The sequence below is a fragment of the Salvelinus namaycush genome, chromosome 10 (genome assembly GCF_016432855.1).
Source record: "Salvelinus namaycush isolate Seneca chromosome 10, SaNama_1.0, whole genome shotgun sequence".
Classification (NCBI taxonomy): Eukaryota; Metazoa; Chordata; class Actinopteri; order Salmoniformes; family Salmonidae; genus Salvelinus; species Salvelinus namaycush.
The window spans coordinates 26882669-26898780 of NC_052316.1; the positions used below are offsets into that span (position 1 = coordinate 26882669).

The window sequence follows — 16112 nt, forward strand, 5'->3', positions numbered from 1 at the left end:
TGTTACATTTTTTCCCTTTTTGATGATGATCGGGACCTGTTAGTGGTAGTTTTGTGATAACTGCACTGTGATTTAAATTTGGGATTTTTTCTTAACGTTAACGATTCAATTTGGTTTAAATGTTTTAACGTTCACACCCCTAATGGATTGTAGTGTGTCCTTACTCTTTGACTCTGGTCTTTCACGTGACAAGCGGTACTACTGATTGTGGGGGCTTTTATCACATGACTAATAATAATACTTTTCTCAGATTAAACTCTAGGCAGATGTGTGTTGCATTTATTAAGATAAAGTGGTATTTTACTAAATCTGATTCTGAGAAGGCTTGTGGGGGTTCTGTTTGCTTTGCTTCATCATTGGACAATGAGGGTCTTCTCAGAACACATCTACATTAAAATAACCTCAACCCCAAACCTGAGACACATAGAATCCCATCGTCGATAGTTCCTGTGAGGACCTACATCCCGGAGAAGAAGAGTTTCCCTGCATGGAGGAGCATCATAAACACATCAGAGGCAGCATGGCTGGAGGGAGAAGAGGGGCCTTCAGGAGAACCAGATGCTCCAGCTAGCAGGAGGCTCAGTGGCAGAGTGCAGTGTATTGCATCGGGGCAGGGCTGGCATAAGCATGTAGACCTCCTCAGCTCTCTCTGTGGTGCTGCATAAGAGCTGGAGGCCTGGCTCTGTATGTGGCCGGCCGCAGCTCAACATCTTAGTTTTTCTCCCTCCCTTTCTTTAAACCTCCAATTCTTCTTTTAAGCTCAGATCTGCTGTATTTGGGGTGTGAATATTTATGTAAATTAGATATTTCTGTATTTAATGTTCAATACATTTGCAAAAATGTCTAAAAACATGTTTTCACTTTGTCGTTATGGGGTGTTGTAGATGGGTGAGAAAAAAATATTTATTTAATTAATTAATTTTGAATTCAGTCTGTAACACAACAAAATGTGGAATAACTCAAGGGGTATGAATACTTTAAGGCACTGTATGTACTGTATGTCTAATGTTTGATCATCATATAGTATTTTATGTTTCAAAGAGTTTGTTGCCTACTGCCTAGTGTGTAGACAAATGTATGTCTTAACTACTTATCTTAACCAAATAGCTACCTGGACTACCTGCATTGACCCCATTGGCATTCACTCTTTTGACTCATCACATACGCTGCTGCTACTGCTTATTATCTATCCTGTTAGCTAGTCACTTTACCCATATCCAAACTCTTCAGGATCCTGTCTTTCAAAGATAATTCGTAAAAATCCAAATAACTTCACAGATCTTCATTGTAAAGGGTTTAAACACTGTTTCCCATGATTGTTCAATGAACCATAAACAATTAATGAACATGCACCTGTGGAACGGTCGTTAAGACACTAACAGCTTACAGACGGTAGGCAATTAGGTCACAGTTATGAAAATTTAGGACACTAAAGAGGCCTTTCTACTGACTCTGAAAAATAAAAAAGAAAGATGTCCAGGGTCCCTGCTCATCTGCGTGAACGTGCCTTAGGCATGTTGCAAGGAGGCATGAGGACTGCAGATGTGGCCAGGGCAATAAATTACAATGTCCGTACTACTAAGACAGCGCTACAGGGAGACAGGACGGAACGCTGATCGTCCTCACAGTGGCAGACCACGTGTAACAACACCTGCACAGGATAAGTACATCCGAACATCACACATGCGGGACAGGTACAGGATGGCAACAACAACTGCCCGAGTTACACCAGGAATGCACAATCCCTCCATCAGTGCTCAGACTTTCCGCAATAGGCTGAGAGAGGCTGGACTGAGGGCTTGTAGGCCTGTTGTAAGGCAGGTCCTCACCAGACATCACCGGCAACAACGTCGCCTATGGGCACAAACCCACCGTCGCTAGACCAGACAGGACTGGCAAAAAGTGCTCTTCAGTGACGAGCCGTGGTTTTGTCTCACCAGGGGTGATGGTCTGATTCACATTTATCGTCGAAGAATTTTTTTTTTTTTTTTTTTTTTTTTTTTTTTATTTTTTTTTTTTTTTTGGGGTGTCGAAGAAATTAGCGTTACACCGAGGCCTGTACTCTGGAGCGGGATCGATTTGGAGGTGGAGGGTTCGTCATGGTCTGGGGCAGTGTGTCACAGCATCATCGGACTGAGCTTGTTGTCAATATCAACGCTGTGCATTACAGGGAAGACATCCTCCTCCCTCATGTGGTACCCTTCCTGCAGGCTCATCCTGACATGACCCTCCAGCATGACAATGCCACCAGCCATACTGCTCGTTCTGTGCATGATTTCCTGCAAGACAGCGAAGAGCCCGGATCTCAATCCCATTGAGCACTTCTGGGACCTGTTGGATCGGAGGGTGAGGGCTAGGGCCATTCCCCCCAGAAATGTCCAGGAACTTGCAGGTGCCTTGGTGGAAGAGTGGGGTAACATCTCACAGCAAGAACTGTCAAATCTGGTGCAGTCCATGAGGAGGAGATGCACTGCAGTACTTAGTGCAGCTGGTGGCCACACCAGATACTGACTGTTACTTTTGATTTTGACCCCCCCTTTGTTCAGGGACACATTATTCCATTTATGTTAGTCACATGTCTGTGGAACTTGTTCAGTTTATGTCTCAGTTGTTGAATCTTGTTATGTTCATACAAATATTTACACATGTTAAGTTTGCTGAAAATAAACGCAGTTGACTGTGAGAGGACGTTTCTTTTTTTGCTGAGTTTATATACTGTATGTACCTATCTACCTCATACCCTTGCACATTGACTCGGTACTGGTACCTTGTGTACATAGCCAAGTTATCGTTTCTCATAGTGTATTAATTCCTTGTGTTATTGTTTTTCTATTTTTCTCTCTGCATTGTTGGGAAGGGCCCATAACGAAGCATTTCACTGTTAGTCTACACCTGTTGCTTAAGAAGCATGTGACAAATACAATTTCATTAAATGTTATATAGTTAACAGCATTAGAAAGTTAAAATTCTTCCCTTTTCAACCAGGTGATACTGGTTGTGAGCTTAAGCTTTTGTTAAACATGAAACAAAGTAGACCCCCTAGACTAATGAATATGCTATTTGTCTTCATCAAAACCATGTTTTGTTGCATATTTCAGTCTGGAACCTGTCTAGGTTGTAACCTATTCTAAATGGCACACTAGCAGTTCGCAACAAAAGACTAAAATAGAGGAGACATCTATTCTTCCAAAACTGCAGCTTGTGGTTGGAACACATAATTCCATACTTCAATCAAACAGTCCAGTTTGAGTTTCTGATAAAGGTGTAATGATTTGGCAAGGAATGCTGCTTGTCTACAGTTTGGTTGGTGTATCCCATCAATTAGATTGGTTTTTATAGGCAGTCATTTCTGTAGCCCTTTAGAGCTTGTGTACGCAGCACCCATGCGTGTAGAGGGAGCGGTCAAATCGAAATTGAGTGAGAGACACGTAACGGAGGGAAAAAAGAATGTAGGGAGAAGTTGGCTAGGTTTCTTTTTTGTTGTGAGTTGGTAATGCACATAACAAATGGAAGGAACACGAGTCAATGTGAATTAACGGTTGTCTTCGGGACAAAATTTCACCTGCCCATTTGGGCACCAACGAAGCAGATTCCAGATGCCTGAAGACTCGTACACCGATTGCGTCCAACTGTAAATCACCTCATGTTTAAGCATTTTAATGCACGACCCCACTGAGCATTTCTCCTTAGCTAAAATAATCCATCCACCTGACAGGTGTGGCATATCAAGAAGCTGATTAAACAGCATGATCATTACACAGGTGCACAATAAGGGTACAATAAAAGGCCACTCTAAAATGTGTAGTTTTTTCACACAACACAATGCCACAGATGTCTCTAGTTTTGAGGGAGCGTGCAATTGGCATGCTGACTGCAGGAATGTCCACCAGAGCTGTTGCCAGAGAATTGAACGTTCAGTTCTCTCCAACGTTGTTTTAGAGAATTTGGCAGTACGTCCAACCGGCCTCAACCACAGACCACGTGTAATCATGCCAGCCCAGCTTATTCACCTTCGGGATCGTCTGAGTGGGGGTAGTGGGGTGCTGAGGAGTATTTCTGTCTGTAATAAAGCCCTTTTGCGGGGAAAAGGTCATTCTGATTGGCTGGGCCTGGCTCCCCAGTGGGTGGGCCTGTCTGACAAGTGGGTGGGCCTATGCCCTTCAAGGCATATCAAGAAGCTGATTAAACAGCATGATCATTACACAGGTGCACCCCTGTCCAGTCATATGAAATCCATAGATTGACTGATTTCCTTATATGAACTGTAACTCAGTAAAATCTTTGAAATTGTTGCATGTGTAATTTTCAAAAACACTCACTTGTTGATATTTAGCTAACATTATAAAAGCAATATGAACTAGAGGAGACAATGGCCTGTGCTTAAATGTTTATTTTATTACAGCTCATCGGTTTACATTGTGCTACTTTCGTCCCACCCGTCTCTCCTGTAACTTCTCCCAGGCTGACACCCAAGGCTAGCTAGCATGATACTTGAAACCTGTGCTGTCATTTAGTCACTAGATGGGTTAAGAAAATGACATACTGTATGTTTGGAACCGTAAACAACTAAACACAACTCTACAACTGAAAAACACTTCCGGGTCAGTTTTTTTTCAAACTTACATCGCTCAAAACAACTTTTTGTCAGTGAAACGTTGTCAGACTGGGCTGTTTTTTGCAGGGAGGTTTTCCTCCACATTAGGAGCGTGTAACACTACATGACCAAAAGTATGTGGACATTATATGCTGTAGCGTTAAGATTTCCCTTCACTGGAACTAAATGGCCTAGCCCGAACCATGAAATCAGCCCCAGACCATTATTCCTCCTCCACCAAACTTTACAGTTGGCACTAAGCATTGGGGCAGGTAGTGTTCTCCTGGAATCCGCCAAACTCAGATTCGTCCATCAGGACTGCCAGATGGTGAAGCGTGATTCATCACTCCTGAGAACGTGTTTCCACTGCTCCAGAGTCCAATGGCGGCGAGCTTTGCACCACTCCAGCCGACACTTGGCATTACGCATGGTGATCTTAGGCTTGTGTGCGGCTGCTCGGCAATGGAAACCCATTTCATGAAGCTCCTGATAAACAGTTATTGTGCTGATGTTGCTTCCAGAGGCAGTTTGGAACTCGGTAGTGAGTGTTGCAACCGTGGACAGACAATTTTTACGCCCTACGCGCTTCAGCACTCGGCGGTCCCATTCTGTGAGCTTGTGTGGCCTACCACTTTGCGGCTGAGCAGTTGTTGCTCCTAGACGTTTCCACTTCACAATAACAGCACTTACAGTTGACAGAGGCAGCTCTAGCAGGGCAGAAATTAGACAAACCAACTTGCTGAAAAGGTGGCATCATATGATGGTGCCACATTGAAAGTCACTGAGCTCTTCAGTACGGCCATTCTAACTGTCAATGTTTGTCTATGGAGATTGCATGGCTGTGTGCTCGATTTTAAACATCTGTCAGCAATGGGTGTGGCTGAAATAGCCGAATCCACTAATTTGAAGGGGTGTCCACATACCTTTCTATATATAGTGTCCTTCCATCCCGGGTCACCCTTATTTTATGAAATTTTCTTATCGTTTTAATAGTAAAAATATTTTTTTTAAATCCTGTTTAAATGTAAATAACAATTATCCATTTGTCACATCCCTACAACCCATACACAGGCTGGCCCGGCCCAGTGTAGCTCAGCTGAGCCTGGGCCCAATGGATCAAAGGCAGGCCAGCCTAACTCCCTGAGTTCCTATCTGAGCACGCTCCGTAAGATGGCAAAGAGGATGTGACAGGCTGTCAGTCAAAGAGCCAGCAGACACGTGGATCTATTTACCCCTGAGCTGATCCTCAGCCCAGATAGCACAACCAGCACTGATTACCAACCTATATATGGAAGATGAGGTAACCCATATAAATGCAAAGAAAAGAACCGTTCCAAAGGAAAATACAGTACAATACATGTAAGGAAGTATTTTGGGGTTCCACCACAGCTATGTTACTGGTTCTGAACTATTGAAGTCAGAGGCAGAATATTCCTTTCACAGAGGCTCACAGTAAGTTATTGTTAACTACACCTCAACAGTCACGACCAGGTAACACAAGGAAACACCAAGTTATGAAACTAAAGACAAAAATTCGGCTCATTTCTGGGGTAATGGAATCAGGGTATTTTGGACAGAATGAGTCCCTTCTGAACAAGAGCTGCTCCTGCTGGTGTTAATGGAGCAGATCCAGGGGGAGACGTGAAACAGCTAAATGTTAACTTAATAAAACACTGCCTTAAGAGGGATACAGATTACTCTGTGTGTGTGTGTCCTTGCGGGTACCAAAATCTAATTTCTCATTCATTTTGTTGTAGCATAATCTCTCTTTAGTGACTAATTATCAAAGAGAAAAAGAGAGTTTCTTTAATCAGATAGAGGAGGAATTGATGGGGAGATGTTTTGCTCTTGTATGTCATAAGGTTAATGAGCTGAGTGTCCCAGAGAGATGGAGAGTTAACATGCAGGGATGCTTATTCAATCAGAGGAACCACAACCACCCAGAGAGAGAAAGAGTACACAGCAGAGAAATATCACCCATAACAAACATTTAGCTCTGTTTGGGTCTATTTCACCACAGACACAACTTAGACAGGTTTTAAACTGAGCTTCCAGTTGAATGTCATTCACATGTACGAGATGATGTGGTTTTGGGTTAAACACTATTCCTGTCGGTCTTCTATTACCAGACTTCATTGGGAGTGGACTAGCCCGCAAGGCTGCATCCTTTACAGATTCACTCATTTTCTGGGGAGGGAAAAAAATTTATTTGTCATGTTTCAGAGTGTCAAATCTGTTTAAGTCTCCTCTAACTCAAGGGTGGGATTTTACTGGTTTGTTTTAATTTGTGTCTGTGTGTCTGCCCATTTCTTCCAACCCAGTACATTTTTATTAAAACCAGGCTAGCTATCACATTGCTGTCCTTACAAATGTTCTTTTTTTTTTACTTAACCTTTATTTAACTAGGCAAGTCAGTTAAGAACAAATTCTTATTTACAATGACGGCCTACCTCGGCCAAACCCGGACGATGCTGGGCCAATTGTGCGTCGCCCTATGGGACTCCCAATCACAGCCGGTTGTGATACAGCCTGGATTCAAACCAGGGTGTCTGTATTGACGCCTCTGGTACTGAGTGCCTTAGAACACTGCGCCACTCGGGAGACCCAAAACCCCATAAACCAGGAGTGGCCACAGAGGTAGAATGAGCACACCAGACTGTCCTGTCTTATCCATCCAACATATAGCTTGTAAAGGGTTAACAACAGGCCTCATGTACAGTGTGGAATGATCACACATTCAGAAACATGAGCAGAGAGGACAGCTCAAAATCACATCCCTGGAAAAAAATCCCTGTTCTGCTCAATTTCAGCCTCTAGGATGCCTTTGTTGACAAACAGGAAAATCGGAATCCCAGATGTGCCATCTCTCACAGAGGAGAGAGAATCTGTCTGTTATGTAGCATAATGGGGTATCAGGTTAAGGCTGGTCCTTTCCTTGGGGAGCCCTGGAGAAGGCATTCGTGTGTTCTAATATGGTTGATACAGTGTGGTAGTGTGCTCTGACTGCCTCTGCTCTGCGGCTTGCAGCGCATCCCTCTCAGTAGGAGCAGAGGAGCAGGCTGAGTATAAACTGATATAGTGTATAGACACCCACACTCTGCAAACGGAGCATTAGTCCTCACCATTGTTAACAGCAGGGTACAATGTGGTCACTATGATCAAACTTACGTAAATGTTCAGTAACATTATCCTCCTTCCACAGTTGACTGACACACAACCCCAACCCTTTGGCACCACTCACACCAAACCAGACCAGCTCTCTCTAACACACGCCTGGCGACCAGAATACCCCGAAAAGATCAGCTCAATCCTTTACAGGATACAAACATGGACCAGAACCAATAGGGATCATTTCAGGAATAATTTCCTTGAGGTGGCATGGTTCATATGAGAGGCGCTATGTCCTTTAAGTTGAACACTAATGTAACTGGAACCCATCCACTTATTATCTAGATTGTTGGGGATTATGTGGTGAGGCTGGGCTCTGTGTGGTGGAGATGGTAACTGATTTAGTATGCGCTGAAATGGGACACCAGCTCTCTGTGACCCTGGGTGTCTCTCTGCCACCCAACCCCCACTGTGCTCCTTACACCCCTTGTCTGCTAATCGATCCGTTTGGCACCCCTAACAGTGTGCCTGTGTGCGTGTGTGCGTGTGTGTGTGTGTGTGTGTGTGTGTGTGTGTGTGTGTGTGTTTGTGTGTGTGTGTGTGTGTGTGTGTGTGTGTGTGTGTGTGTGTGTGTGTGTGTGTGTGTGTGTGTGTGTGTGTGTGTGTGTGTGTGTGTGTGTGTGTGTGTGTGTGTGTGTGTGTCTGGTAAGCAGATGGTCTTGCTCGTCGCATGTCTGCCACACAGCGTTCGTGTTACGGAGAACGCTTTGTAGCTCCAGGCCCTAGTCTGAAAGACATTATCGCTGTCCATCAGAAATGTATTCCTGGCTTCCTCCAGTCCAGCAAGACACTGGCGCTCCCCGGCCCCTCTCTCTCTCTCTGCCTCTCTCTGCATGCCGGCAGGGGCCACTGAGGTAATGTGATATCGATCTGTTTTATCCGATAAGCAATTTGCCTTTGATCAGCCCCAGAAACACTCAACAACTTTACACTTGGCCTTGCCATTATGGCCAGGGCCTCCAAAGACTGCTCTACTTCCTCAAACATTTCTCTTAAACTGGCCCATGTGAGAGTACCTGTATCACAGAACTTCACGCCCTGCCCTCGGCTCTACCACAAACACACACACCACAATGATCCATACCTTAAAACTACCCTCACCATACACCTTTTTCAGTGGAAACCAACCTCCTTAGGCCTTAAGAGAGGAGATGAGGAGATGAGGAGAGAAACTTGTCTCTGGGACAGACTGTACTATTAGAACCAGGGGACCTCAGATATCAACATGACATCATGTCCCTACAGGCTGACAAAAACAGAGACAAACAGCCATAAATAAGTCGTCCTTCAGTGTTTTGCAGAGGTCTGTCAGATGTACATTTGAACTGCATGTTGTGACCAGAGACACTACTGCATACTTAACAACTGTCAAGACACTGGTCTCCAGCAGAGTACATTTCCCTTAGAATTATCCATCGTTTTCAGTCCAGAAGACACAGAGCCACTCCTCGCTCTGGTCTGGACTCTCAAGGGGAACTCAAGACATCTGCTTCACTGTCTTTATAATGACAAACAGTACCATATCTTTACACACATCATGCAGAGGGATGGGTCATGGGTGGAATGACTCAAACATTTTACTTCAATTGTATCCTGCACAGAGGACACCGATTTAAAAAAAACTAAACTACCAATTCATCTTCATGTTTAACCAATAACTGCAAAGTTCACCATTGTAATGTACGTAGGTTGAGCCAATCATACATTTGGAACCCTAAATATTACAATTCCAGAAACGTAATCCAAAATATAAAATCTCACACAAAGAACTTCTCTGTTTAGAGACACTAAATAGTTGAACTGGGTAATTCCACAAGTGACCCTTTGCGAGCGTTAAACTATGACATTTGCTATGATGTCAGTAACGCTCAGGCCACTGGGTTTTGTAAACATTTCCTTTGGCGTAAGCACCTGGGTCAACCCCAGGACTACCATATAACATCACTGCACACTGTAGAAAACTCAGTCACACTGACCAATTATCTATTTATGTTCATTTGCATTTACACCAGTTTTATGCCAAGATGAATCATCTGGTGAATTAATACTTAATATTCTCTGGAATCACCTGTAATGTCCCCACCCCCTTCCACTTTTCAATTTAGAATGGAAGGATTTCTGATTGGGACTTTCAGACATGGAGTTTGGTGGATACTCACATGGTCTCTCCTATCATTGCTATGCAGACGACACACAATTAATCTTCTCCTTTCCCCCTTCTGATAACCAGGTGGCGAATCGCATCTCTGCATGTCTGGCAGACATATCAGTGTGGATGACGGATCACCACCTCAAGCTGAACCTCGGCAAGGCGGAGCTGCTCTTCCTCCCGGGGAAGGACTGCCCGTTCCATGATCTCGCCATCACGGTTGACAACTCCATTGTGTCCTCCTCCCAGAGCGCTAAGAACCTTGGCGTGATCCTGGACAACACCCTGTCGTTCTCAACTAACATCAAGGCGGTGGCCCGTTCCTGTAGGTTCATGCTCTACAACATTCGCAGAGTACAACCCTGCCTCACACAGGAAGCGGCGCAGGTCCTAATCCAGGCACTTGTCATCTCCCGTCTGGATTACTGCAACTCGCTGTTGGCTGGGCTCCCTGCCTGTGCCATTAAACCCCTACAACTCATCCAGAACGCCGCAGCCCGTCTGGTGTTCAACCTTCCCAAGTTCTCTCACGTCACCCCGCTCCTCCGCTCTCTCCACTGGCTTCCAGTTGAAGCTCGCATCCGCTACAAGACCATGGTGCTTGCCTACGGAGCTGTGAGGGGAACGGCAACTCCGTACCTTCAGGCTCTGATCAGGCCCTACACCCAAACAAGGGCACTGCGTTCATCCACCTCTGGCCTGCTCGCCTCCCTACCTCTGAGGAAGTACAGTTCCCGCTCAGCCCAGTCAAAACTGTTCGCTGCTCTGGCACCCCAATGGTGGAACAAACTCCCTCACGACGCCAGGTCAGCGGAGTCAATCACCACCTTCCGGAGACACCTGAAACCCCACCTCTTTAAGGAATACCTAGGATAGGATAAAGTAATCCTTCTAACCCCCCCCCTTAAAAGATTTAGATGCACTATTGTAAAGTGGTTGTTCCACTGGATATCATAAGGTGAATGCACCAATTTGTAAGTCGCTCTGGATAAGAGCGTCTGCTAAATGACTTAAATGTAAATGTAAATGTAAATGTGGGGGATGTCCCCTGGATGCCCATGACATCACCAGCAGTACTCTGGGGAGAAGTGTCCCATCCGCTCTGTCTGCCTGGAATAATGCTTGTGAATCAATCAACAGCTAAATTCCATGTTACTATGTGTTAGCCAAACAACATCCTAAATTAATGGGATGGCCATTCACTTCCTCATAAACAGGCCACACTATTAGTGCATTCAATGGAGCACTTCGATTGTTTTTCAATTCAAAGTGTGCTATAAATTCAATTATTAGAGTTAATACATAACCTCTCCAAAATATTTTTTACAATTCTGTGATGATCAGAGTGTCCAGTGAAACAGTGATTACCAGTGTCCAGTGAAACAGTGATTACCAGTGTCCAGTGATAACTGCTCCCGGGGGGGGGGGGGGGGGACCTGCTGTGACAAAACCTTGCAAAGCATCCAGTGTGTTTATTGTTTATCCAGTAAATAAGTGAAGCTGTGCTGTTCCTGTGAAGGGACACTGGTAAAACAAAGAATACCAGGCTTTAACTTAGTACCATCCAGAGAGGCTGTCAACATACAGGCCTTTAACCTCAGCTGGGGGCTTCCTTTAAGGAGATTATTGACAGGGAGAGATGGCACGTTAAAGGTTTATTTACAGAACTAGCAGCCACATGAACAAAACGACACCTAGTAGTGTACAGAGACAACACAAGTCTTTCATAAATGTCTTGTTTTTTTACACAGTTTGTCTTACATGACAAGTGTCCTTCCTTTTTAACTGTACTTAAGCCAAACAGACACTAGTCATGCCTCTGTCTTCCTACCTGCAGAGAGGTCAAATGCCACTAGAAGGGAGAGACCCCAATTAAAATACCCCCACTACTGGTTCAGTTCATACAGCATCATGTGTAAGCCCACACTATGCATTCCCTGTATATTTCATGCATAATGCTACACTAAGACTTCAAAGCTGTTCTGGAAAGAACAGTATGTATGCCCAACAAATAACTCCTCAATGTGAGAGAACAAAATGAGCCTTGTTGAGTTTTTTTAATGGGAATAACTCACACTTTTCCTCAACTTTCTTTACACAAGAAACAACAAAAGCTTGGTCAAGTGAGTTCTGGGCTATAGAATGAGAGGACAGATTTACAGCCAGTCAGGGTCAAGGGTCATCCCGCTGTATGCTTTCTTGGAGTGGTCTTTTCTCTCTCTTCTCTCCTTCCTCTTTTCTTTCTTTGAGGTGTCCCCTCCGCTCCCCTCCGCTCCCACCCCTCCCACTGCATTCCCCCACAGCCCCGCTCTTTGGTTTATTCTATATAAATACAAACAGCCTCATCCATGTTCCACACTGCCACACACACACACGAACCAGATACACACACACTCTTTATTTTGTGCCTTGGGAACCTGTAGAGGGTGAGTAGAACTGAGCTAGCAATGAAATGGTTTCAGACTAAATCCTTACCTAAATAAGTAGGAATAGGCATTAGGTTAATAGATATTTAGTTATAGATAAATTAGCACATTATAAAAACAGTCAAAAGGCATTTGATTGCCTAATCATAGAGCCCTGATTAGGTAGATATGACTGGAAAACGGGACATAATTCATTAAATTGGATGGTGGTCAGTGATAGTAGTGATGGTCGTGATAGTGATTGATGCACTAGTGATGATGTGTGTGCTTTGGATCTCAATGGCAGAAAAGCCCATGGAAAATATTTTGTACTAAAAAGCTGCAAACACATTCTAGAGATTAAGGGGATTGGGGAAGAGAAATCACCATTGTTTGTTGGGAGCTACGTAGCCTGAGAGGATGTATGTGGCATGACTGGAGTGACGATTCAATCTCACATACAGGGAAGACAAGAGGAGAACAGGAAAGATAGTTGGGGAAAGACAGGGGAGATAGAATAGGAAGGATAGGTGGGGAAAGACAGAGGAGAGAGAATAGGAAGGATAGGTGGGGAAAGACAGAGGAGAGAGAATAGGAAGGATAGGTGGGGAAAGACAGTGGAGAGAACAGGAAAGATTGGTGGGGAAAGACAGTGGAGAGAACAGGAAAGACTGGTGGGGAAAGACAGTGGAGAGAACAGGAAAGATCGGTGGGGAAAGACAGGGGAGAGAACAGGAAAGATCGGTGGGGAAAGACAGTGGAGAGAACAGGAAAGATCGGTGGGGAAAGACAGTGGAGAGAACAGGAAAGACTGGTGGGGAAAGACAGTGGAGAGCACAGGAAAGACAGGTGAGGAAAGACAGTGGAGAGAACAGGAAAGACTGGTGGGGAAAGACAGGGGAGAGAACAGGAAAGATCGGTGGGGAAAGACAGGGGAGAGAACAGGAAAGACTGGTGGGTAAAGACAGGGGAGAGAACAGGAAAGATCGGTGGGTAAAGACAGGGGAGAGAACAGGAAAGATCGGTGGGGAAAGACAGGGGAGAGAACAGGAAAGATCGGTGGGGAAAGACAGGGGAGAGAACAGGAAAGATCGGTGGGGAAAGACAGGGGAGAGAACAAGAAAGATCGGTGGGGAAAGACAGTGGAGAGAACAGGAAAGACCGGTGGGGAAAGACAGTGGAGAGAACAGGAAAGATCAGTGGGGAAAGACAGGGGAGAGAACAGGAAAGATCAGTGGGGAAAGACAGTGGAGAGAACAGGAAAGACCGGTGGGGAAAGACAGTGGAGAGAACAGGAAAGATCAGTGGGGAAAGACAGGGGAGAGAACAGGAAAGATCAGTGGGGAAAGACAGGGGAGAGAACAGGAAAGATCGGTGGGTAAAGACAGGGGAGAGAACAGGAAAGATCGGTGGGGAAAGACAGGGGAGAGAACAGGAAAGATCGGTGGGGAAAGACAGGGGAGAGAACAAGAAAGATCGGTGGGGAAAGACAGTGGAGAGAACAGGAAAGACCGGTGGGGAAAGACAGTGGAGAGAACAGGAAAGATCAGTGGGGAAAGACAGGGGAGAGAACAGGAAAGATCAGTGGGGAAAGACAGTGGAGGGAACAGGAAAGACCGGTGGGGAAAGACAGTGGAGAGAACAGGAAAGATCAGTGGGGAAAGACAGGGGAGAGAACAGGAAAGATCAGTGGGGAAAGACAGTGGAGAGAACAGGAAAGATTGGTGGGGAAAGACAGTGGAGAGAACAGGAAAGATTGGTGGGGAAAGACAGTGGAGAGAACAGGAAAGACTGGTGGGGAAAGACAGTGGAGAGAACAGGAAAGATTGGTGGGGAAAGACAGTGGAGAGAACAGGAAAGACTGGTGGGGAAAGACAGTGGAGAGAACAGGAAAGATCGGTGGGGAAAGACAGGGGAGAGAACAGGAAAGATCGGTGGGGAAAGACAGTGGAGAGAACAGGAAAGATCGGTGGGGAAAGACAGTGGAGAGAACAGGAAAGACTGGTGGGGAAAGACAGTGGAGAGCACAGGAAAGACAGGTGAGGAAAGACAGTGGAGAGAACAGGAAAGACTGGTGGGGAAAGACAGGGGAGAGAACAGGAAAGATCGGTGGGGAAAGACAGGGGAGAGAACAGGAAAGATCGGTGGGTAAAGACAGGGGAGAGAACAGGAAAGATCGGTGGGGAAAGACAGTGGAGAGAACAGGAAAGATCGGTGGGGAAAGACAGGGGAGAGAACAGGAAAGATCGGTGGGTAAAGACAGTGGAGAGAACAGGAAAGATCGGTGGGTAAAGACAGTGGAGAGAACAGGAAAGATCGGTGGGTAAAGACAGGGGAGAGAACAGGAAAGATCAGTGGGGAAAGACAGTGGAGAGAACAGGAAAGATCGGTGGGGAAAGACAGGGGAGAGAACAGGAAAGATCGGTGGGGAAAGACAGGGGAGAGAACAAGAAAGATCGGTGGGGAAAGACAGTGGAGAGAACAGGAAAGACCGGTGGGGAAAGACAGTGGAGAGAACAGGAAAGATCAGTGGGGAAAGACAGGGGAGAGAACAGGAAAGATCAGTGGGGAAAGACAGGGGAGAGAACAGGAAAGATCAGTGGGGAAAGACAGTGGAGAGAACAGGAAAGACCGGTGGGTAAAGACAGTGGAGAGAACAGGAAAGATCAGTGGGGAAAGACAGTGGAGAGAACAGGAAAGATCAGTGGGGAAAGACAGGGGAGAGAACAGGAAAGACCGGTGGGGAAAGACAGTGGAGAGAACAGGAAAGATCAGTGGGGAAAGACAGGGGAGAGAACAGGAAAGATCAGTGGGGAAAGACAGGGGAGAGAACAAGAAAGATAGGTGGGGAAAGACAGTGGAGAGAACAGGAAAGATCGGTGGGGAAAGACAGTGGAGAGAACAGGAAAGATCGGTGGGGAAAGACAGTGGAGAGAACAGGAAAGATCGGTGGGGAAAGACAGGGGAGAGTCTAAGTGGGAGAGAGGCAAGAGCCAAAATGACAAGTAGAAGTAGAGAAATAAAAAGGGAGGGAGGGAGGGGTAGATGGAAGGAGTGTGTGACTGTGCCAGGTCTCTGCACTAGTCTGTTGGTAAGGAAACACACAGGAATGTGTAGCTCTCCAGTTCAAGGCAGTTTAATGAACATACACTGTGGGACACTGTTACCATTCTGGTAGACTGGATTGGATCTGGTAGACTGGATTGGTCGATCTCACACCGTTTTACAGTTTGTGACGTTCAATGACAGTTGATGAATTTAACCAAACAATTAGGACAATATAGTTGAATTTGTCCAAATGACCGGTTATGGGAGGCCTACTGACCTGTATGGCTGCGGATGTGAACCCTCAAAGTTCCATTGCTGGCAAACTTCTGTCCACAATATGGGCAGATCTTCTCCTTTTCCCCTGTGTGCGTCTGGTATGGAAAAGATCAGAAAACATATTGTTGGTATTTAGGAAAGACAATTGTAACATGCAGTGGTACAACTTTGCCTCATTACAGAGCACAGTGATCACTGGTAGAGCATACCCATCACTTGGATACTATGAGCACTGCTAATACACTTGGATACTAAACAGAGAAGCTCTTAAAGTCCAGTTAAATGCCCCATGGTTATATACCATTTACAAAGTATTTTTAATAAAGTGTTGGATAAATGATCAAAGATGTTTAATATACTGTATATTGTCAACAACAACAAAAAAGACTCAAAGTCGACCGCATGCAGGGTGAATTCAAGGGTGGTCTTCTGACAAATGTCTGATGTCAGTCATTTAACCAGAGACCCTGTT

The 16112-nt window shown here is 45.3% G+C and overlaps 1 protein-coding gene across 1 annotated transcript in view; it reads right to left on the reverse strand.

Moving 5' to 3' along the window:
- Nucleotides 1-16112, reverse strand: part of LOC120054512 (PR domain zinc finger protein 5-like) — a 52861-nt gene that overhangs the window by 8378 nt on the left and 28371 nt on the right. Inside the window, exon 13 of the mRNA XM_039001948.1 lies at nt 15642-15735. Within this exon, the coding sequence (XP_038857876.1) occupies nt 15642-15735 (94 nt within the window). The remainder of the gene's footprint in view (nt 1-15641; nt 15736-16112) is intronic.